The sequence below is a fragment of the Mytilus trossulus genome, chromosome 12, assembly GCF_036588685.1.
Source record: "Mytilus trossulus isolate FHL-02 chromosome 12, PNRI_Mtr1.1.1.hap1, whole genome shotgun sequence".
Lineage (NCBI taxonomy): Eukaryota > Metazoa > Mollusca > Bivalvia > Mytilida > Mytilidae > Mytilus > Mytilus trossulus.
Genome location: NC_086384.1, coordinates 14,997,608 through 15,022,096, shown reverse-complemented (window position 1 = coordinate 15,022,096; position 24,489 = coordinate 14,997,608). Strand labels below are relative to the sequence as shown.

Genomic DNA, 24,489 nt, shown 5'->3' with positions numbered 1-24,489 from the left:
GTATAATTTTGACAGAGCATAAAGGTTCAGAAAGATAAACAAAGATGCCTTTCTAACTTTTTTGATCTACACGTCACTGATGAGTCTTATGTAGACGAAAAACGTGTCTGGCAAATCATTGATAACTATGTCCACGCTAACTCTTTTACCTACATTTGTTATATCAGTGACACTCAAATCCCAACATCTGGGGATCGAATGAAATTAGAAGTTGAGGGGCAAATCAAATTGCAAGCCTGGTATCTATTGATAACTATGTCCACGCTAGCTCTTTTACCTACATTGGTCATATCAGTGACACTCAAATCCCAACAGCTGGGGATCGAATGAAATTAGAAGTTGAAGGGCAAATCAAATTGCGAGCCTGATATCTATTGATAACTATGTCCACGCTAGCTCTTTTACCTACATTGGTCATATCAGTGATTCTAAAATCCCAAGAGCTGGAGACCGAATAAATTAGAAGTTGAAGGGCAAATCAAATTGCAAGCCTGGTATCTATTGATAACTATGACCACGTTAGCGCTTTTATCTACATAGGTCATATAAGTGACACTCAAATCCCAACAGCTGGAGACCGAATAAAATTAGAAGTTGAAGAACATCCACACCTTAAATTACATCTATGAACAGTACACAGACAAAATCAAAATCAATAGAAACAACATTCGGGCATTGTTTATACCATGGGGAAAAATGGTCAATGGTTGATTTTTTAAAATTGAGACAACAGACATGTTGGAATTCAGTACTTTAATTGTGTGTTTGATTACCATTTTAGCAATAGAAATATTATTTAATATTCTTTGATTATTAATATTATCATATCGTTTCGTTCGTTTCGACAATAAATAAGTTTATCCGTTCGTTCAGTATAAAAAAGGAAATATTTTCTTCCTCTTCCAAATTTTGTTGTCAGCTCCTAGAAAGAAGTGTAAATTTCGGTCATATATGAGGTTATCTGGTATGATTTCCAATGCGATAACTCTCCACAAGAGACCAAGTGACACATGAATTATCAACGATAGGTCTCCGTACGGCCTCAAACAATTAACAAATCTCATACCGTATAGTCAGCTATAAACGATCATCATTAGGTTACAGAGGTTACCAAAATCCCTATGTTCATCGAGACAGCGGACTCATATGAGTTATATCATAATAACCAAATTTAAATGGTGGATAGATATACTCAATTCCCGCATTAAAGGAGGTCAAAGAAGATAAGGCTCACTTTTTTATTCTGTTTTGAATGAATTGTTATTTTTGGGGCCCGTTTTAGCTTGCTGTTCGGTGTTAGCAAATACTATGTGTTTATGGCCGTACCTTGACATTAATGGTTTAATTTTATAAATTGTTTCTTGGATGGAGAATTGTCTCATTGGCACTCATACCATCTATGAAATAAACTGTAGCTACATCAAATACCATCTTTTATTGATAATCGAATACGATAAAAAAGGGAAAATTAGCTTCTCACCCCATATGGAATTTACTGACCCTGAATATATCATATAAAATCACTAACACACTATGTAACTTATAATACAAATAAAGTTCACTATAATAAACATATATAACCATTGATACATAGTATATAGGAAATCTTCCACATATAAAAATACATGTAATGTTCCTATCGATTGATGATATTCAACTTGATGCCGTTCTTGGCTCGAATTATTGCTCCTTGTTCCAGTTCGACAGGGATCTGAAAGGTATAGTAGCTTTTGCAAAGTATTAGGATATAAAAAGAATGCAAATTATGTTTTTTAAAGAACTCGTCAAAAAAAGGCAACAGTAGTATACCGATGTTCAAAATTCACAAATTGATAGAAAAAAAACTAATCCGGGTCACAAACCAAAACAGAGGGAAACGCATTAAAATAAGAGAATGACGACACAACATTAAAATGTAACACACACAGAAACGAACAAAGCATTAGACAAAATCCTATGAGAATAACAAATATAACATCAAAACTAAATACATGAATTTTGGATAGAAAAGTACCGTGACACGTCTTATAATAATGTGAACTCATACTCAAATATAATAGGAAACAAACGACACAAAAGAAACAAAACGTTAAAATGTCAAAGCTTTGCGGTTTGATCAGATTTTAACTGGTTCCTAATTATATTAGTATAGTTGGTAAACATGTACCGGTTCTAAGTCGGGAGCTGTATATCTGACAATCACCAATTTGTGTTTTTAGGGTCAGTTTTGTTGCAGTTTTAGTAGGTTGCGTTGTCGATTGTTTTTTGTTGCACTTTACTTTTTATGTTGTTTCGTTGTAAACCTTTTGTAGTTGATGTGTTTCCCTCGGGTTTAGTTTTTTTACCTGGATTTGTTATGACCTTTAATAGCCAGAATACTACTGTTATTAGATTACCTCTGTCTCACTACAGGGTAAAAAAGTAAACCTCAGTAACATAAACGCAAACGCTATTTTAGCTTACCTTTTTTCACTGCATGTTGAAAAGGTAATTCTCTGTAACATAAACACTAATGCAATTTTGCTTACCTCTGTTTCACTGCAGGTTGAAAAATTAAACCTCCGTAACATAAACACTAACGCCATTTTATGTTCCCTCTGTCTCACTGCAGGGTGAATATTAAACCTCTGTAACATAAACACTAGCGCAATTTTAGCCTACCTCTGTCTCACTGCAGGGTGAAAATTAAACCTCTGTAGTATAAAAACTAGCGCCATTTTTGCTTACCTCTGTCTCACTGCAGGGTGAAAAAGTAAACCTCTGTAACATAAACACTAGCGCCATTTTAGCTTACCTCTGTCTCACTGCAGGGTGAAAAATAAAACCTCTGTAACATAAACACTAGCGCCATTTTAGCTTACCTCTGTCTCACTGCAGGTTGAAAAAGTAAACATCTGTAACATAAACACTAGCCCCATTTTAGCTTACCTCTGTCTCACTGCAGGGTGAAAAATTAAACCTCTGTAACATAAACACTAACGCCATTTTAGCTTCCATCAGTGCCAATCTCATTCCAATACATATTCTTGGACCTACACCAAATGGAACAAATGTATACTCTGGTCTTTTAGCTTTGTTCTCGTCAGTAAACCTACAATAAGTATAAAAAGAAGATATGGTATAATTGACAATGAGACAACTCTCCACAATAGACCAAAATGACACAAAAATTAACAACTTTAAGGTCTTCAACAATGAGCAAATCCCATACTGCATAGTCAGCTATAAAAGGCCCCGAAATTACAATGTCACAAGGTTCATGTCAGTTTACCACTAATGCACTGAAAACAAATTTCAATCTCGAAACTTCAAAGTTACTATAATTATGTTCTACTTCAAAATTACTATTACTTACTACTTGGGGTTCGTTTTGTTTATTCTTTAGTTTTCTATGTTGTGTCATGTGTACTATAGTTTGTCTGTTTGTCTTTTTCAATTTTTAGCAATGGCGTTGTCAGTTTGTTTTAGATTTATGTGTTTGACTGTCCCTTTGGTATCTTTCGTCCCTCTTTTTTCAAGTTTTATAAAGCAATATTGTTTTAAATCAAAATTCTAAATATGTGTGTAAAAATTTTTCCCTATGGAATGTGTAGTCGAGGTTTTGAATTGTGCAGAGGTATATCAAATACAGTTTTAATGTCAAGGATCTCTATTGTATATACTAGAAAACACCCATGGTATCGTGGGTCCATGACTGAATTGAAGTATATAACTGTGCGCAAGCCTTATTTTAGTATGAGTATTGTCATCTGATAAAGTCATGCCGATTATACGATACACAGTTTTCTCTGCTTTTAAATCTTTCTGTTTGAACCCGTCGAACCGGAACTTATCAATTATTGGTAATATTGAAAAACGAAAGGTCCTGGAATGGAGTATTTTTCAATCAACAGCATTGTCCTATATTAGTTCTAAATAAAGCTGAATTCTTTGATTCGCTGTTTTGCGTCATGCCGGCTAACAAATTAAAAACTGTACCTAAACGCCTTATTTTTAGTCCAGATAAAAGGTCTTACTGATTAAAATTTGACAATTTAGTAGTAACAACCCTGTGATTATGACCCGTGTATATAGCATATTTATCCTGAATACACCGTTTAGTGGTGCGCCTGTCATATGCGGAACGTACAGATAAGGTAATCGGTAACTGGTGAATATACTATTGGTATCGGTATCGGACTCGATCCGGAACTTCTTAATTATTTGCAATATTTATTACGTGGAAAACAAAAGGGCCTGGAGTGTTGTAATTTTTAATCTACACCTTTGTACCATGTTAGTTATATATAAAGTCGAATTCTTTGATTCGTCGTTTTAACGTGATGACGGCTGACAAATTGGACCTCGTAATTTTAGTATTATAGATAGATATATGTACACTAACATAGCTTACCTATCCGGGTCGAATTTTTCAGGGTCTGGCCAGTATTTAGGATTTCTATGTAAGGCATAAATAGGCACACTGACATTTACATCTTTAGGAATATGAACACCACTGACTGTCACATCCTCTCTTGCAGCTCGGTGAAATCTATTCAATTTTAAAATAAAACATACGTGCGTAGATTGATTCAAACTGAAACATAACATTTACCGGAAACGATCATACTGACGATTTAACCTAACTACACAAGAAATGTACTTAGATACATACACCTTGGAAAAAAACATACACTCTGAGCGGCATTGACAATTTGGTTGTTAAAAATCCATTTGAATGCTTTACAACTTCTTACTTTATTTGGCCTTTTTTAACATTTTTGGATTCGAGCGTCAATGATGAGCCTTTTTTTAGACGAAACGCGCGTCTGGCGTGTATACTAAATTTAGTCTTGGTATCTATGATGAGTTTATTTACAATACAATGGTTACATGTTTACTTGGGTAAGCAGACGATCGTTTCATTTTCCAAAAAATAAGTCGTGACTCTCATATAAAAACTGTCAACCAAATGCGAAGTTTCAGAGTATTTGCAACCTAACATTCAGAAATATGTGTACCAATTTTAGTGAAAAATGTTTTAGTCTCATAAACTTGAAAAGGAACAGATTAAAAAAGAAGCTGTGATACGATTGCCAATGAGACAATCGTCACCAAGAGACAAACATGACACAGATATTAACAACTAAAGGTCACCGTACGAAAACTAAATATATATATATATATATACGTTGACATTGGAAGCCTCTCCTGATATTTATAGATTATAACATGGCCTTTTTTATATTGGCCCTGGTATCACCCCGAGACTAGCTCCCATATCGGCCTCGAGGCTTTAGCTGACACTGAGCCATGATCAAGGACAACAGACACTTCAGAAAATAAGGCACCAACAAAAAATATCTGAAGCATCTAAGTACCCTACGATTGGTGATTTGCTATACATTTTTGTTTAGACAAAATCTCCGCACTTGAACCTCTTTGTTTATATGTTGCGCTCACAGACAAGTGCGAGTATTACATTTTAACAAGATTGTCTGCTACAACATGTATATTAAGTTTTATTTAAAAGTTCTTAGTCTTACATACTGAGACATTCGTTACAGAAGAAATAAATATGTCCATATCAATGATACGTTTTTAAATAACGTATACTTAGCATTGTCATAGATCCAGGTACTTTATACGTTGTATAGTTTTATAGTTGTAAACGAAGGGGAAAAGTCATATCCACTTTTAACATGTAATAAAATGAAATAAAGAAAAGAACATAGAAGAATTTATGAAGACTTTGAAATAAATTTACTGCATAATGAACAACTCTACTTTTCAAAAATACAGGATGCTTAGTGATCAACTTATATTACAACCTCCTTTTAACCCCAATATCTAGCTATGACTTAACCTTCAATGAGAGGTTTAGCTAGCTATAAAACCAGGTTTACTCCACCGTTTCAACTTAACAAAATGCCAGTACCGAATATGACAGCTGTTATATATTCATTTGATGTGTTTTGTCTATTGATTTTGCCCTTTGATTAGGGACTTTCAGTTTTTAATTTTCTTAAGAATTGGATATTTTTGAGATTTTATATTTGAATTTTACCTTGATGCTGCACCGTAGAGGCGAAGTACCTCATTAAAAAATCTATCTAAATATTCTAATTCGACAAGGTCTTCCATCTGTGGCGTTCCCTAAAATATAATTATAGATGTTATAACTAGAGATTGAAATACAATTATAGTTGTTATGACTTGACATTTGTTAGTGTCTGTATCAATAACATCGAAGTTCTAAAGTAATTCTTTCAGGAACTCGTTATAACTCAGGAATAGATTACCTAATCTGTATTTGGCACAACTTTTAGGAACTTTTCAGTTGCTCTTCAAATTCGTACTTTGTTTGGCCTGCTAAACCTTTCTAGATTCGAGCGTCACTGATAGGCTTTTGTAGACAAAAAGCACGTCTGGCGTAAATACAAAATGTTATCCTAGTATCTGTGATGAGTGTTTTCATACTGGTACCCTATCTCCTTTTTTTACATACGAACTACTTTGCATGTTTAACCAATGGTATTCCCGTTTTAACCACAACATTTAATAACATTGTTAAAAACAAATTAAAAATGCTAATAAGTACGTGACAATATTCGTTTCTGTGTGTGCTGCATTTTGGTGTTGAGTTTCTATTGTGTCGTTGTTCTCCTCGTATATTTGATGTGTTTCCTCAGTTTCAGTTTGAAACCCGAATACTAGTATATTGTTTTTTTCTCAATCGATTTATGAATTTCGAACAGCGATATACTACTGTTGTCATTATCTAAATACAGTCAATATACATGACGTCCATTATCACTGTACTATTATGCATAATTTTAGGGGCCAGCTGAAGGACACCTACGGGTGCGGGAATTCTCGCTACATTGAAGATCCATTGGTTGCCTTCGGCTGTTATCTGCTCTATGGTCGGGTGGTTGTCGCTTTGACATATTCACCATTTCCTTTCTCAATTTTAATGTTCACGACTACTTACGCCTTTGATAACATTTTCTATTTCGTCAATACATTTGCCTTGGACGCCTTGGTTAGTTGCTAGGCAATAACACGCAAATGATAATGTATTAGCTGTTGTGTCGTAACCAGCAATGAAAAAGGTAACAGCATTTTCTTTCAATTCCATACTGTTTAATCCTGTATAAAAAAAATAAAGGAAGTCATATAATTCTATAAATTACAAATGTAAATACATCTTGTGAACTTAAATTGCAACAACTGAAATAAATTGTAGTTTTGAATGGTTTTAAACGGATGTTTTCCTACATTTATGATATTGATTGCTGTAAAGGAGAATGATCGTTTAGCTAATGAATTTCAAGTGAAGAGGTATATAATGACGGAATGAAGAGATTTCATATTAATATAAATCACTACAGAGGACTTAAAAAAAATAATGGTGTTCAAAATACCTACAAGATGGGATATAGTTATTTTGGCTATTGTGTACATTACTTTACATATGATACCGGATATGGTCCTTTCGTCGTAACTACAATACCCTTCTCTTTCTACGAATGTGACCTACCGAATTAGACTATTTACTGGATTTGTAATAACATAAGCAACACGACTGGTGCCACATGTGGAGCAGGATCTGCTTACCCTTCCAGATCATCTGAGATCACCCCAGGTTTTGGTAGGGTTCAGTTTTGTATGTTATGTCTTCTGCGATATTAATTGTCTATTTGTCTTTTTATTTTTTAACCATCGTTTTATCGGTTTATTTTCATTCTTTGAGTTTGACTGTCCCTCTTTTCGCCCGTCTTTTGAAAAATATTATAAAACTACAAGTACTGTACCTCTATTTTTAAACTCTTGAACATCCCCCTTGGTAAAGTACTCTGATTGTGTATCATCATGGCGAGCGTTTAACATCAGTTGTAGAAAATCGTTGTAAACCTTACGAAATATTTAGTAATTAAAAACGATGCTAAAAATATACAGAGCATTGTAACATTGGTTATTATCAACTAAAGTAAAGCTCGAATTTTGATTCGAATTCAATGTAGTCAATGTTTCTTTTATTTATAGAAAGAAGAGTACACACGCTGACAGGTCTCGCTTTCCTTACTGACCATCGATATATATTATGTTGGTACTCCTAAATATAAAGCTTCTCTAGATCGTTCACATACACTTAACAGAAAATGAAGCCAATAGGTACCAGGAGTATAATTTAGTACGCCAGACACGTGTTTCGTTTACATAAGACTTATCAATGACGGTCTGCATTGAGGACCAACAATTCCAATGTCAGATAAACCAAATTGGTAATACATGTACACCTAACAATCATTGCATACACCAAACATGCTTCAAATATACTGTAAACCAACTTATTTTCGCGAGCGATTTTATTTCGCGACTTTCGCGAGAAAAAAAACGCGAAAATAAATCGTCGTGAATATATATAAATCTTGGATCTATTATTACCAATCCACATCAAGTAAATTAGAAAATCGCGAAATTAAATAGCCGTGAAGTTGACTAGAAAGTGGAAAACGAGAGCGAAATAAAGTATCCGCGAAAATTAATTGGTTTACAGTAGTTTACCTGCTGCGCATAGTATAGATCTAAGGATCAAACTTTACCAGGAAAATTTTAGATTGATCAATGAACCATGAAAATGAAGTCAAAGTTAAATCAACCCTGGAAGACAGGCATATACACATTAAAATTATTCCACACATCAAATATAGTTGACATATTGATTATATTGTAAGAAAAACCAACCAAACAAGAATGTTTCCCCAGTACACAGATGCCCCATCCGCACTATCATTTTCTATGTTCAGTGGACCGTTGAAATGGGATGACATCTCTACTTTAGCATTAAAATCGAAAGATTATATCATATCAAATTCAAATTCAAAGTTGTATTGCCATATAAACTTTACAGTTTGTGACATAATATAAAAACAACAAAAACAAATAAAGACAATAACTAGGTAACTCAATATATATACACAAATTCAGGTAAATATTAAAGGGTCCCCTGTCCTCAGTTCCATTGACTTTTAGAGAACATGTGTAACGGTTTATTTCTTCCTCTGTGATATTTTATCCTAAGGATAATTTGTCACAGAAATTTTTTTCCAGGCATGGCATTCCACAGGTGTTTTTTTTCCAAGGGAGTGAAAATATATGTTATGCGGATTGTCTGTACCGGTATTTATTTGCCGTACGATATTTCACAGAACCTTGTGAAATAGAGTCTCATTAACTACTATGAAAATTACTCACAATCAATATATACCTGACTAAAATTATAAAATGTTTCAGAAAGGTAGAACAAATTTGCATAATTTATTAAAGGGAGGTTATTATGAGCAATTTATATTTTAAAGGTATTAATACAAAAAATTCCTAAATCTCTTTCATAGTGAACTTTTGCCTTGATGACATACAACTTGATTAATAAGACAGTTAACATTTCACAGATAAATACTATCCAGCTGTTAAAATTGCTTTTGTTCCAATATATTGTTATGCTATGATTTATCTGATTTTCATATAATCAACAACTACATCTCTGTCCCCAGACAAAACTATTTACAGGTATATAGTTAAAAGTATCATCATAATCAAATTATTCCATTACTGTTAACAGTAGTAATGCAACTTTATTTCTATCTTTACTTTTAAATTTACATCTGTACTGAGATCTGAAAACAACTCACTTTTACATGTTTTTCACTTACCTTATTTAATCATGATATTATTTTCACAATTAAGATCTTTGAAATTACTTCTGGCTTTGTATCTTGTGTTTCATGATTATTTTCTTTTTAAATATATGATATTGACTTGAATATTTCAGGAATTTTTTTCAATGATATAAATTTGTGAAATTATTTCCCATTTATATATAATACATTTTTTTTTTAACAATTTCGCTTTTATTCAAATTCACTATTATTATTTCATAGTACGTAGTTGTAAAGGATAAGTTTTTCTAATAACTTCAATAAGTTAACTACCCAGAAAGAATTTCATGGCAAAGGAAAAATTATCCCATGGAAATATTTTCCACCAGATAAAGAAATAACAACAACTACTGTGACATTTTTTCCTCCGGATCAAGTTTCAACCTGATGTAATTTTGCTTTACACATGTCTACTACGTTTCAACTTTATTGCACTTCATCAATAACTACCTCGACTAAACACTGTAACATGATGCGTACGGACGAACGAACCAACGGATGGGTGTTTTGTAAATGAAATTTGTGTACTGTGAACATGCATGAGCGTTAACGTTTTAACAGAGACATGAAAATATCTTCATATGAAACAAGTCATATGGTATACTACTTTTAAGAAATAGGACGTTAAAATCATCATGTTTGGCATACATTTGAAGTCATCGATTTGTGTCAATTTTGAGGAAAAAATACAAATATGATGCAAACCATGTTTTTGTTTGTAACATCATTAGTACCATACTTACTTGTTTGTAACATCATTTGTACCATACTCACTTGTTTGTAACATCATTAGTACCATACTCACTTGTTTGTAACATCATTAGTACCATACTCACTTGTTTGTAAAATCTTAGTACCATACTCACTTGTTTGTAACATCATTAGTACCATACTCACTTGTTTGTAAAATCTTAGTACCATACTCACTTGTTTGTAACATCATTAGTACCATACTCACTTGTTTGAAACATCATAAGTACCATACTTACTTGTTTGTAACATCATTAGTACCATACTCACTTGTTTGTAACATCATTAGTACCATACGCACTTGTTTGTAACATCATTAGTACCATACTCACTTGTTTGTAACATCTTTAGTACCATACTCACTTGTTTGTAACATCTTTAGTACCATACTCACTTGTGTGTAACATCCTTAGTACCATACTCACTTGTTTGTAACATCTTTAGTACCATACTCACTTGTGTGTAACATCCTTAGTACCATACTCACTTGTTTGTAACATCATTAGTACCATACTCACTTGTTTGTTACATAATTAGTACCATACTTACTTTTTTGTAATATCATTAGTACCATACTCACTTGTTTGTAACATCTTTAGTACCATACTCACTTGTGTGTAACATCCTTAGTACCATACTCACTTGTTTGTAACATCATTAGTACCATACTCACTTGTTTGTTACATAATTAGTACCATACTTACTTGTTTGTAACATAATTAGTACAAAACTCACTTGTTTGTAACATCATTAGTACCATACTGATATATTTGTATATAAAATGTAATTCTAAGAGTTAAAAATACACACTTCATGTCCTGTTTTCCTTAATTCAATTGCAGAATCTACAACAGTTTTGAAGAAATCATTAACTGCTTTTGACGACAATTGCACTGTTACCAAGTTTTTCAAAAACGGAAACAACACTGAAAAAAACAAAATATGACATGCAAACATGATTACTAAAATAAAGTGTCTTATTCAAAGAAAACATTTCCGTGTTTTGGGCTGAATAAGGAAATAATACACGACAATTAATTTGTATACCTGTTTTCAATTCATATAAAGCATATGTCTAATATTCGTGGTGTTAATATATTCCTATTTTCCTTACTGTTTGTATTTTCTTCACTGATGAATGAAAGAACATACAATACTACTGAACAATAATCCAACAATTAGAGCTAACTATTTGGGCATGATTATATTTAGAAACACTGTGACAGCTCGGCTTGATGCATAACATATTTGTCTATGTAATTAAGATGTCTTGATTAACATCTGGTTGGTCAATGTTTTGCTCTTAAAAAAATAAGGAATAATGAAAGTTAGGAGAATACGTTTTTTTCGTGCAATCTATAAGCATAATATATATAGTTATCAAAAGTACCAGGATTACAATTTATACGCTAGACGCGCGTTTCGTCTACATAAGACTCATCAGTGACGCTCATATCAAAATAGTTAAAAAGCCAAATAAATACAAAGTTGAAGAGCATTGAGGACCCAAAATTCCAAAAAGTTGTGCCAAATACGGCTAAGGTAATCTACTCCTGGGGTAAGAAAATCCTTAGTTTTTCGAAAAATTGCTAAATTTTGTAAACAGAAAATTTATAAAAATGACCATATAATTGATATTCATGCCAACACCGAAGTGCTGACTACTGGGCTGGTGATACCCTCGGGGACGAAACGTCCACCAGCAGCGGCATCGACCCAGTGGTGTAAATAGTTATATATGTGCTATGATCAGTGTGCCGAAAATAACTTGCATCGAGAATACTAACCACTACAAATTTCAGAAGTCAAATATATGAATTTAGGGTGAATCCAATCCGAAAGGAAAAACCAAAAAGTAATCAATAGTTACTTCTTTTGGAAGGGAGATAAAACTCTTGTACTTGTACTTTTAACAAAATGTTTTCGGTCGGTTGATTTGTATATTAATGATGAATGTGTACACAATTTTGGCTGCTGGGTCACACTTTTATCACGTTAACCAATTATATCTGTTTAGGATGCACACACAATGTTATCAATATAAAAGAGCTATTAACAGCTGTCATACAATGAGATCAACATGATTAGTTATTAGTAAAACCAGTCTTAACCCACAATAATAAAATTCAAAATGGAAATGGGGAATGTATCAAAATGACAAAAACCCGACCATAGAAAAAACAACAGCAGAAGGTCACCAACAGGTATTCAATGTAACGAGAAATTCCTGCACCCGGATGCGTCCTTCAGCTGGCTCCTCGACAAATATATACTAAGTCAGGAATATAATAGATATTTGCCAATCGTCCATTTAATGATATAGTTCAAAGTTTGTCTTGGTCCAATTTATTGAACTTCCACTTTTAAAATCTTCCTTTGAGTTTGGTATTGTTTTATAACTCGAAAAACTAAGATTTTTTTTATCCCAGGAATAGATTACCTTAATCAAATTTAGCACAACCTTTTGGATTTTTGGGTCTCAATGTTCTTAAACTTTGTACTTGTTTGACTTTACAACTATTTTGATCTGAGCGTCAGTGATATAATCCTGGTACCTTTGATAATAACTATTTATACATTTTATTAAGTGTTTATAGATTAAGCCAATCCATTGTAGGTGAAAACTTACTAATAAGAAGAAATTTAAGTTTAAATATCTCTCCAAGAGCTGCCTCTTTTGCATGTTTAACGAATTGATTGTTTGGATCTTTCTGTGAATTGACTTCTATACCAAATGCAGTACTAGCAATTACATCCATAGTATAAGCTCCACATACTCTGCAGTAAATAAAACATATAGGAAATTAAACTCTATTTGACCACATCAATATTTACCATCCCTCAGATTAGTGAATTGTTGCACAGTCTTTATTTTTCAATGTTGTTTCTGTTGTACTATTGTTTGTCTGTTTGCCTTTTATTTTGGGCCATGACATTGTCGGTTTGTTTTCGGCCTTTGAGTTGGACTGTTACTCTTGTATCTTTCGTCCCTCTTTAAGATCAGGTCCTACGTTTTGCGCATATATATATATTGATGTTACATCGAATCATAACAGTTACCGTCCTTGTGTTTTGATATCTAAACTGTACTTGTTTTAAAAAAAGACCTTCTGAATCTCACATGATCATCTACGCGAACATGCGTTTGCTGCTAAAGTCTTAGATACTTTCCTTCCAGGACTATTTCAATTTTTTATGAATCAAGACAGTAAATAAATCCAAAAATAGGAAAAAAAACTCTTACAGAAATTGTAAAATCCAAAATAAAAATCCATAATATGAAAATGAACCATTTTCGTATGTAATTATTACGTCAGATACTGGAAAACATAAGAACTACTATCTTACTCCTTCATGTCGACGTGTCCTTGTTCTCGCTGCTTTTGGATGTTTGCAACTAGGTCCGTACAGCATCTGTGTATTTTGGGGACCATCTACAATATTTCAAGCATGGTTTTGTTTCAACTTTTAAAATTGAAGTAACTTGATCATGTGCTTTTTGCTATTATATATGTACGTGGACAATAACTTTATATTACAGCCATGGTTTGGAATAAACACTATTGTTGATTTGTTTTCCAATTGGGATAGTTTTTCAAGTAAAGTTTATCATTTAAAGGGTAAACGTAGTTTTGACAATTTATATTTTTATACATGTTACAGGTATAAATGTAATACAACAGTACCCAACTAGTACTTGTGCTTAGACTTTAATGTTCTATGTTGTGTCTTCTGTACTATTATTTGTCTGTTTGTCTTCTTATATTTTAGCCATGGTGTTGGCAGTTTATTTTCAGTCTATGAGTTTGACTGTCACTCTGGTATCTTTCGCCCCTCTTTTTTTTTTTTTTTTTATCTTGACGGGTAACAGGATGGACAAAATTATGAATTGTGCAACTATTATTTAGAATTCAGTTGCCGATAATACTGTACAGCTATTTTTCAAGCGTGTCATATAGAATACGCATTGTTTCTTTTCAATACTCTTTGAATTCTTTCCCCTTTGCGATTTGTACTTAAATGTTTTCTTTAGTACCTGAACCTTATTTGGTTCATTTTATTCCTTGATGTGTTATTTTGTTCTGCTTGGGTTGTAAAACTGTCATCATATTTTGCCAACTTTTGTACTGATTTCTTAGAGACATGGTACTTTCTCGTTACAGGCAAATAGAGATACAGACCTTGCGAGACGACAGCAACACTAATGACACAAAAGAATGTCTTTTATTCCCAAACAAAGGGGGGGGGGTTGCACAACATATAAATGTGGGTATATTATACCTCCGGTTGTGGTTTGAACTCCCCTGCCCTATTCATAAAATAACAATGTGAAAATCCCTTCTCCGTCTCATATAAGTTACCACTATCATACTTAAATGAGATGATATTAGGAGATAGAAATATTAGAACACCAATTTTAGTCTACATTAGGTGAACATCATGTACGTATGGGTCGACCAATTAATTGAAGTTCTTAAAGTTGCAGATCATTGATATATTTGCCATTCCAAATATAAATACGGACACCAGCGGCAAATATGTGTGTATTATTCATTTTTATAATGACATATTTTTTTTGGACGCCTCCGTGCTTTTCTTTGTCAAAATCATTGAGAGACGCTGCTACAACTACCAGAATACTGGCTATTATTCCGAATCCAAATAAAATCCGAACCTCTCCGTGAACTTAAGGAGATAATCCCAAAATCCAAGAATGACAAGCCTTCAGTGTTAACATTGTTAAAATGAGTCAGAAACTAGATACATGTATATCAGAATCATTGACAATAAGAAAAAATAATTTGAATTTTTGTTCAGTTGTATTGTCGTGTTCTTTAACATGTCCTCCTGTTTATAACATATGAAATTAGTTTTGCTTTTTACGCCTACATCTTCAACCTTCTCTAAGACGGTACGATGGGTGGTTGTTCTGGTGATTGGTTAGCTTTCAGTGGACACTTAAAGGCATATTCAGGAAGAGAATATGATAAATAAATAAGAACCAACATGCTGAACTTGGTCTTAAAAGTGGTAGTTCACAGAAAGGCATGTCATCGTATGTACTGTTTTTTACAACTTGCGGCAACCAAATCTTAGCGAAAAAACAAAAACAAACAATACCAATTTTTCATTTGTTTTTGTTTTGTTTTGTTTGTTTGACCCGGACAGGGTTGATTCATGTATAAATGGTTCGTGTATAATGTTAAGATACTTATATCTCCCGTTCGTATCCCTATGAAATTCTAAAAAGTTGTTTTTTGTTATTGATTTTCGTGACCCAATTTTAAAATGAAATTTTCTCAGGTGTTGGTAAGATTGCATATTTTAAAAAAAATATTAACAAATCAATATGCTATTGTTTTCTTTAAATTAATTTGCATTTATTTTAACTTCTTTTTTTCGAAAAGTTCAGATTCCGAATTTGTATTTTATTTTGAAATGACTGATATACATGTATCTTGCAATATTGACCAAATTTATCTTTGCAGCAAGAATGATATTAATTATATGTTTATTATTAGTATATAAGAGTCAATCGTATACCAGACTTTTTGACGATTTCAACATTTGATAGTAACTCATGTACGTTGCTAAGATAGAAGTTTTTGTGATGTAAGATAAAAACAAGATTACTGGAAAACAATTATATTTAATAAGTTATGAAAATTGTATAGGTATTTGAAATTTTTTTACATAATGATGTCAAACTGAACCTATTGTCATTGAAGGTCCTTCCTAGTTAAAGAAGAATATGTAGATACGGAAACATCCTTTCATACTGATGGTACATCATTTCAGTTTTGTTTACTTGAAGATCATATAAGTTTTGTTTTGAAATGAAACAACCTACCAGTTTTTGTTTCCCGGATGAGAATGTAGGAGAAAGTGTACTACGGAGAAACTTCCAATGGTTATCGAAGGCCGCACCAACACCAGATGCCATCTCTTTGTCCATCTTGAACGGAATCTAAAAATAAAATGAATTGCACATTTATAACATTGTTTCTGTTGTGTCGTAGTTCTCCTCTTATTTTTGTAGTGTTTCCCTCAGTTTAAGTTTGTAACCCGGATTTGTTTTTCTCTCAATCGATTTTGAATTTCGAACAGCGGTATACTACTGTTGCTTTTATTTAATAATATTAATTTTACTGCACCAGGTGAGTATTTTGTCAAAGACCGGATTTCAAGCTTTGTTTATATCGAACTTACATATAAAGGGGATGACTTTTGTATGCAAATATGAAACTGGCCAAACTTAATCACAAGTGACCTTGTGTGAAACTGGTAAAGTCTAACCACGTCTGAACCTGTGTAAAACCTGTCAAAACTAACAAAACTACACGTGTACCTGAATCAAACTGTTCAAACTTAACCACAAGTGTTCCTGTGTGAAACTGTACGACCCAATGTGTACTTATGTGAAACTGGTTAATCCCAACAACATGTGAACCTATTCCTAGGCAGGCTTTCATGATGATATGTGTTTTTGTTGATCTAAGGAGTACATCTAGACCATCGGGATTGTCGGTCGTAGTTCCAATCTATTGTATCATTAAACATTTTGGGTATATCAACATGTTTTAACTGGTCTGTCATATTGAGAAACTCGGGCTTGGTCAATTTAAATGAGCAAATCAAGTTACATTTTAGTTTGACTGATTTTTTTTTATTTCTTACTTACAAAACTATTGATGAAGTTAGAGGTGAATAAATAATGCATATTTTTATTTCTAAATGTAAACAAAACTTACAGGTCTATTTGTGAAATTAGAAAACTCTTTTATGAAAATTTCCTTGATCATTGCTGGATCAGTTACCAACAACACAGGTAAAAGACCATTGTAAACTCTGAAAAAAAATGTATATCTTTTTTGACTTGAAGGTTTGAATGTGTCCCCTTGGTATCATTATTCTTTCTTTTATGTGTACCCAAGCTACTGTACTCTAACGGCAAGTCACAACTTCTTAGATTTGTTAGATTGTAGTAGAGGATTGAGATAAGTTCTGTATTTTGATGTATATAAAACTAAAGTACTAACAAAGATACCTTACTCCATAAAAGATAAAAGATAATAAACAAGTCCATAGTACACGGATGCCCAAATCGCACTATCCCTTGCTATGTTCAGTTGACTGTGAAAAAATGGTCAACACTCTAATTTGGACATTTGTGATTGATGCGTTTTATTATTTGATTTTGCCATGTGATTATGGACTTTCCGAATTGATTTTCAGTATTTTTGTGATTTTACTCTTTTTTGGGGGATTAAAATTAGAAAGATCATATCATAAGGAACTTGTGTATTAAGTTTCAAATTGATTGAACTTCAACTTCATCAAAAACTACCTTGACAAATTTTCTTTACCAAAAACATTTACCTGAAGCGAGACAGACGGACGGACGGACAAACAAACGGACGGACGAACGAACGAACAAACAGACGGACGAATGGGCGCATAGACCAGAAAACATTATGCCGATAAATGGGACAGAAAAAAACATTACGTGTTAATGTCTTGGGTTTACTTGATTCGGTTTCAAACGTTTAACTTTATCAACCATAATGCATTGGAACGAATATAAAACAACTGTCATACTGGTACAAACCCTTTCAAAAGAAAATGATGAGTTTAACTAGGTTTAATAGCTACCTATAGCTTAACCTCCTACATATTCATTTTATATAACACATGTTTTTAGAGTATGGGTTTATCAAATGATATTACTGTATTTTAGATTACTGAAGATCATGTTATTGGCATATGTACATTGGACAATTATGAGGTGCATGCATATGAATACGGAAACAATTTCAATCAAATGCTCACCCTACTACTGATCCATACTTCGTTACAAGTTCTAAATCTGCTTTTGCTAGTCCCTGTGAACAAACAGAAATTCAGAAGAAGCAATTACAAATTGTATAACTTCCAGCTTCCAGTAATATAACAATCGAAAGTAGAGTGTTACAATTTTTCTTAAAATCTTATATGTATAGTAATAGATTCATAATTCGTTGTGAAGCATCCACTTTGGTAGATGGATTTGTTTTAAATCCTGCATGAATTTTATGTTTCTTAGTTATTTAATATATTTTAAAGGTGAAGATCGATACAGACATTTTGAAATGCATATATCTCTTTGAAGTAGTCTTAGAATATACCAAATAAAACACGTAGACAGCTGATTATGTGGTATAGGCTTTACTCATTATTGAAGGCCATAATGTGTTTGTTATGTCTGTGTTATTTTGGTCTCTTGTGGAGAGTTGCTTCATTGGCAATCATACCACATATTTTTTTTTTATATCAACTCTGCGTTTTTGTTAAATGTATTGTTATATCTATCCATTCTGATGAGTTAAGCATTTTTCAAATTATTGTTATAGTTCGTTCTTATATTGAACTGTTACACCACTATCGTTTCTTGTATGTGTTTTTTGAAAATTATTTCAATTTTTCTAACATTTTTTTATATATAAATTCACTTTAGCCATTTTAGCTGGCCTTAATAACTAAATAATAAACATAAAATATTTACATGTTTTTTAATAAGTGGTAGGACTCCAAGGAAAGGTGTTGGTTTAGGTCCTGGAATACCATTACGACGCCATAGGCTATGATGCCATAACGAATATCTATAAATAAAGACAAAAACATCACATAAATATCAGACGAATTTGACCTAAAATAGATTTGTATATTTGTATTTATGTGGGTTTTTTTTCTTCTTGTGTTATTGTTCTATTATAACTTTTGTATTCTTGTCATTCATTTTTGCTGAATGTGCGGGAATTTCTCGCTACATTGAAGACCTGTTGGTGACCTTCTGCTGTTGTTTTTTTTATTTGGTCGGGTTGTTGTCTCTTTGACAGATTCCCAATTTCCATTCTCAATTTTATTAGTCAAGTTGTGATTGTCGATTTGGACGATTTCCTGAATATTGCATGGTTTTCTGGCGGATTGGCTCTTAACAATACATCTATATACTTGGTGCTCAATAAAACTTCGGTGCCATAAACGTACATTTGTATTTAAGTAGTAATAGAAAGGAAATAATTTGGATGTTCATAGTACGACGAAGTGATAATTTGTAGTAATTCCAAACAATCAAAGCTGGTAAATGTATACAGACCAGATGAATGTTAGCCTTACATATCAGAAAAGGATTACAATTAGGGAGCTACCATTTGATTGTTATGGGGCGGGGGGGGGGGGGGGGGGGGAGGGCTAGGATGAAATTTGAAAAAAATAGGCAGGACAGGAGTTCTGAGTTAAAAAAGGGCTGGATGAGACACTTGCAAAAAAAAAAGTCAGGATAAACTAAAAAAAAAAAAAAAGCAGGACCGGATAGAGTGAAAAATAAAAAGGCAGGACAGAGATTACAACTAAAAAAAATGCAGGAAATTTTTTTTCATTCTAGCCCCCCCCCCCCCAACCCCATAAAATTCAAATGATAGCTCCCTTAGTATCAACAGGTCAAACAAACAAGAAAGTACGAATTTATAGTACTCGCAGCTACTAACAGATATTTTAAAGCAAAACAATAAAATAATTGTGTGCTTCTTTTGTACATGTTTTTTTGTTTTTATAGTGATTAAGATTCTAACACAATGTTGACTGCTGCACCCCTTTTTTGACATTTTAACCTTTTATGTATCTTTATTTGGTCCACACACCGTTGTCAATATAACGGAATTAGATGCTACTTATATACAACTAGGTATAATCCACCATTTTCTATATGATAACATGCCTGTACAAAGTCATAAATATGACAGTTGTTATCAATTAGTTTCATGTATTTTGATCTTTTGATTTTACCATTTGATTAGCATGATTAGGCACTTTCCGTTTTGTCTTCCTCTGGTTTCAGTATTATTTTAATTTAAAGTAACCTTACGTCAACCTGCCTTCAACAGAGAACGAAAATTTGCCATTTTGATGCACATTTCAGCTTATACTTAAGGTGGACAAACGATGAAAAAGATTGAATATCATGACATATAATTGATCATAAACATATTCCTGAATTTGAATAAGTACATCTGCACGAAAAAAATTGGGAATGAAAATGGGGAATGTATCAAAGAGACAACAACCCGACCATAGAACAGACAACAGTTCTAAACCACAAATGGGTCTTCAATGCAGCGAGACACTCTCACACCCAGAGGCGTTCTTCCGCTAGCCCTAAACAAATACATGTACGTATATTAATAGATACATCGATTATTTTGCCATGCTGTTGTTTACAAAGCGAAAGTAGCTCATCATATTAGCATACACAATTATTCATGTATTGAGAAATAACAATTAACAGATTTTAATTAGTTATGCATCATTAGTTTTGGTTTGATATAAGCATTTACTCACGGCACAAAATGGCCTTAAACAATGTTAAATTTCAACATAATATTAAAACACCAAAAAGTTCACAGTTCCATTCGTAAATGGAAAGTCTTTTAAAATGCTAAATACGTCTGTTTTTCCATATAAGTACATAATATTCTACATAGTAGGCTAATTTAAATAGATTGATTTTTGGTTGCTTTACGGCGCATTTGCACAAAAAGGCTTTATCGGGGCGATAGGCTAATTTTAAACATTTTGCAAAAATATAATGGTTTTGTGCAATTTTATGACCTAAAAGCTTTAAAACACCTTGGTCGCCACCTACGATCTAAAATGTGTTGTAACTAAAAGATTCCAATTTTGATATACAATTCCTCAACATAAAATCTTTTTGAATCGTTGATGAGGCAAAGGTAAATTATGCCAAAAACAATTAAAATTATGGAAAAAGTACAAAAACTGACCTAAAAATACAAAGGGTCATAGTTTAATAAATTTAAAGGAAAGTGCCAGAAAGTATATATTTTTGTCTTAATAGCATTATCACAAGTATTTCTATGTGAAATTTGTCATTTTTTTTTTTTTTGCCTAATTAGAAAAATATAATTTTTACTTATTTATCGTCACTTAACCTTGTTGGCATATTGTAATTATATAATGAAATTAGACATACTTACAAATACAAAGTAATAATTATGATGATTATTGTAAGTACCCAGCCTGGAACGGTTACAACTCCAAGAATATCCATGCGTATGTTTTGTTGTTTATTGTTCTTTTCTACACACTATACTATCAATGTGTAGTAAGTATGTACAACTAGAAATGTATAAATAGTCTAAGTATGACCATATATTGATCAAGTCACCACATGTGCAGGTAATTTTTATATAACCTTTCTAGGTGAGCGACTACGTTGTGATATAATTTAGTGAACTATATGTCATTTTGAAATACTTTGTAAAAGTACAAATGCAGGTAAACGCTCGAACTTTTATGTTTCTTTTCGAGGTTAAAAAATGTACCATCCGACCTGAAGCCGCTAGTACATTTGGTGTGTAATTAAACTGATTTTGTGAACACTTTTGTTCAATTTTATGAACATAATGAACAAATTTACTTGTTTTAGTTCTGTGGTTGCAACGGTTTAAGGCTAATGTGTCCCTAAACATTTATCTAATCTTTTTATATCATTGTTAGAGAAGATGACGACATAAATTACCAAGCAAGAGACAACACTGAATACATTTGCACTAGGTCTAACAAAGAGGGACGAAAAAATAACCAGAGGGAAAGTCAAACTCATAGATTGAAGACACGACATAGAAAACTATAGACCCCATAAAAACTTGGGGTGATCTCAGGCGCTCCGGAAGGGTGAGCAGATCATATTATAAAGCATGTTGGAGGACACAAGAGAAGTGTTCAATTTTGAAAGTTTCTCCTAGATAACATTTAATTTGAATGAAGAAACATTACTCCCGCAATATCTGAAATGTAATTAGATTTTTTAGATTGAGCGATAATTTCATTCATTTTATTTATGGTTATTGTCACTTTTCTTAAAAAAAAACAAATACTGGCCTTGGATTTCAAAATGTCTAAATTACATTGTCCCATCGAAAAATTTAAAAGAAAAAATTGCGACGTAATCAAATGGCAAATCAAAGCTCAAACACTTCAAACGAATTGATAACAACTGTCATATTCATGTCTCCGTACACATGGTACAGGCAATTTGTTATGTGGAAAATTGTGAATTAAACCTGGTTTTATAACTAGCTAAGCCTCTCACGTGTACACCAGTCGCATTAAATTTCATTTTATTGAAAACGATGTTTGAACAAAACAAACACTCGGACATTAAAGGTAAGGATGTCATTAATATGTGTACACCAGTCAACATCGTGTTATTACCCTAATCACTTTAAAAACCAACAAATATATTAACAAACATTTATCATGGTAAAATGACACAATGAAGGGATACATAAATACAGTGCCATGTCATATGTTAGGAAGAAACACAGTAAGACATAAAGACGCAGCATATTAGCCAAAACGAAAGACAAGACTACGAAATTAAAATAGAATAATAACATAATGACGGGATGTATAACTACAGAGTTACATCATATGTAGTTAGAAATAAACACAAAAAGGCAAATAGAAAATGAATTTTAGTAAAACTAAAAGACAGGAATACAAATATTATCATAGAACAATAACTCAATAACGGGATGAATAAGTACAGAGCCACGTCAAATAAATACGTCTACCAAAAACAGACTCAATAGTTGAAGTAATAGTCATAAAGATAAAATAAAAGAATACTTTATTCCCAAGTCAGGAGCCTGTAATTCAGTGGTTGTCCTCTGTTGATGTGTTACATATTTGTTTTCGTTAATTTTTGTACATATATAAGCCGTTAGTTTTCTTGTCTAAATTATTTTACATTTCTCATTTCCGGGCATTTTTTAGCTGCCTATGCGGTATGGGCTTTGCTCATTTTTTACGGCTGTGAGGTGAACTACTATTGTTAATTTCTGTGTCATTTTGGTTTCTTGTGGAGAGTTCTCGCCAGCAATTATACCACATCTTCTCTTTTTATATATATGTAACATGTTATGAAGATGAGAAACAAGGTCAGTACCCAGATCCTATAGTTTAAGACCATCGTGTATTATTTATGTAGTTGAAACCGAATATTCATCAACAAGATAAGGAAAGATTCACTTTGGTATTATCATTTTGTTTATCGTTCAGGAAGTTCTATATTGTAACAAACCTTACTAAAATAATCTGTTTACAAGTTTAGGTATTATAGATAAAAATAATAAGGTTTGGCGTATTGAATTTTAAACCTGATGCTTTTTGTTATCTATTAATTATGTTTTTCTGTGTCTAATATGTTCTCCTATTTATTTGTATTGTAGTCCTGTAATATTATGTTGTCATTTCAATGTTATATTTAACTTTGCCATTAAAGTGCGAGGTTTGGCATGCCTTAAAACCAGGTTCAACCCACCACTTTTATTCCCCTTTAAAAGTGTCCTGTACCAAGTCAGGAAGATGGTCATTGTTATAATATTGTTCTTTTCTCTTTGTGTTGCATTTTAAGGTTGAGTCGTTTGTGTTTTCTCTTATTTTTGAGATATTGAGATAAGAAGTGGCACGGTACTTGTCTATCCCAAATTCATGTATTTGGTTTTCATGTTACATTTGTTATTCTTGTGGTGCTTTGTCTGATGATTGGTCTGTTTCTATGTGTGTTGCGTTTCGGTGTTGTGTCGTTGTTCTCCTCTTATATTGAATGCGTTTCGCTCGGTTTTGAATTGTTACCCCGATTTTGTTTTTTGTCCATGGATTTATGAGTTTTGAACAGCGGTATACTACTGTTGCCTTTATTTAAACTCGGTCAAAATTGACTTTAGAATATGACAATTTATTCGTTCAGTGTAATTTTCTGTTATTGCAACTGAACTCGAAGGTTATCATTCAGAGATTGACCACAGTATGTATGGCTATACGACCAAACTTGAATGTATTCAATTCACTACATAGCAGACGTATTACTAAGATTATCAGTTCATAAACATGATACAAAGCACTCAAGGGCAGGTATTTCAAATTGGTTCAAGGCTAGACTGGTAACAGCGTATGAATAGTAGCTAATACC

The 24,489-nt window shown here is 32.7% G+C and overlaps 1 protein-coding gene across 2 annotated transcripts; it reads right to left on the bottom strand.

Moving 5' to 3' along the window:
- Nucleotides 1-1,416: 1,416 nt before the first annotated feature.
- LOC134692973 (cytochrome P450 3A41-like) lies at nucleotides 1,417-21,640 on the bottom strand. Of its 2 annotated transcripts, XM_063553643.1 has the most exons (15): nucleotides 21,488-21,640; nucleotides 18,997-19,093; nucleotides 18,285-18,337; nucleotides 17,207-17,303; nucleotides 16,306-16,422; nucleotides 13,803-13,888; nucleotides 13,084-13,232; nucleotides 11,265-11,380; nucleotides 7,797-7,896; nucleotides 6,974-7,131; nucleotides 6,047-6,135; nucleotides 4,394-4,531; nucleotides 2,960-3,091; nucleotides 2,728-2,758; nucleotides 1,417-1,711 (listed from the first exon to the last, which is right to left on the bottom strand). In XM_063553643.1, the coding sequence occupies exons 1-15, from the start codon at nucleotides 21,559-21,561 to the stop codon at nucleotides 1,637-1,639; spliced, it is 1,512 nt and encodes a 503-aa protein (XP_063409713.1). In that variant the 5' UTR covers nucleotides 21,562-21,640; the 3' UTR covers nucleotides 1,417-1,636. The 2 variants fall into 2 exon arrangements, with proteins under 2 accessions (XP_063409713.1, XP_063409712.1); XM_063553642.1 differs by lacking the exon at nucleotides 2,728-2,758 and having other exon boundaries at nucleotides 2,929-3,091.
- Nucleotides 21,641-24,489: the final 2,849 nt, after the last annotated feature.

Bases quoted from the DNA above. Each gene is read 5' to 3' on its own strand.
- LOC134692973 (XM_063553642.1), bottom strand. From the start codon at position 21,561: ATGGATATTCTTGGAGTTGTAACCGTTCCAGGCTGGGTACTTACAATA. The intron at 17,304-18,284 runs GTGAGCATTTGA...ATTTTTTTTCAG, and splicing joins AAGTATGGATCAGTAGTAGG to AGTTTACAATGGTCTTTTAC. The intron at 1,712-2,928 runs GTAAGCTAAAAT...TATACCTTTCAG, and splicing joins CACCCTGCAGTGAGACAGAG to ATCCCTGTCGAACTGGAACA.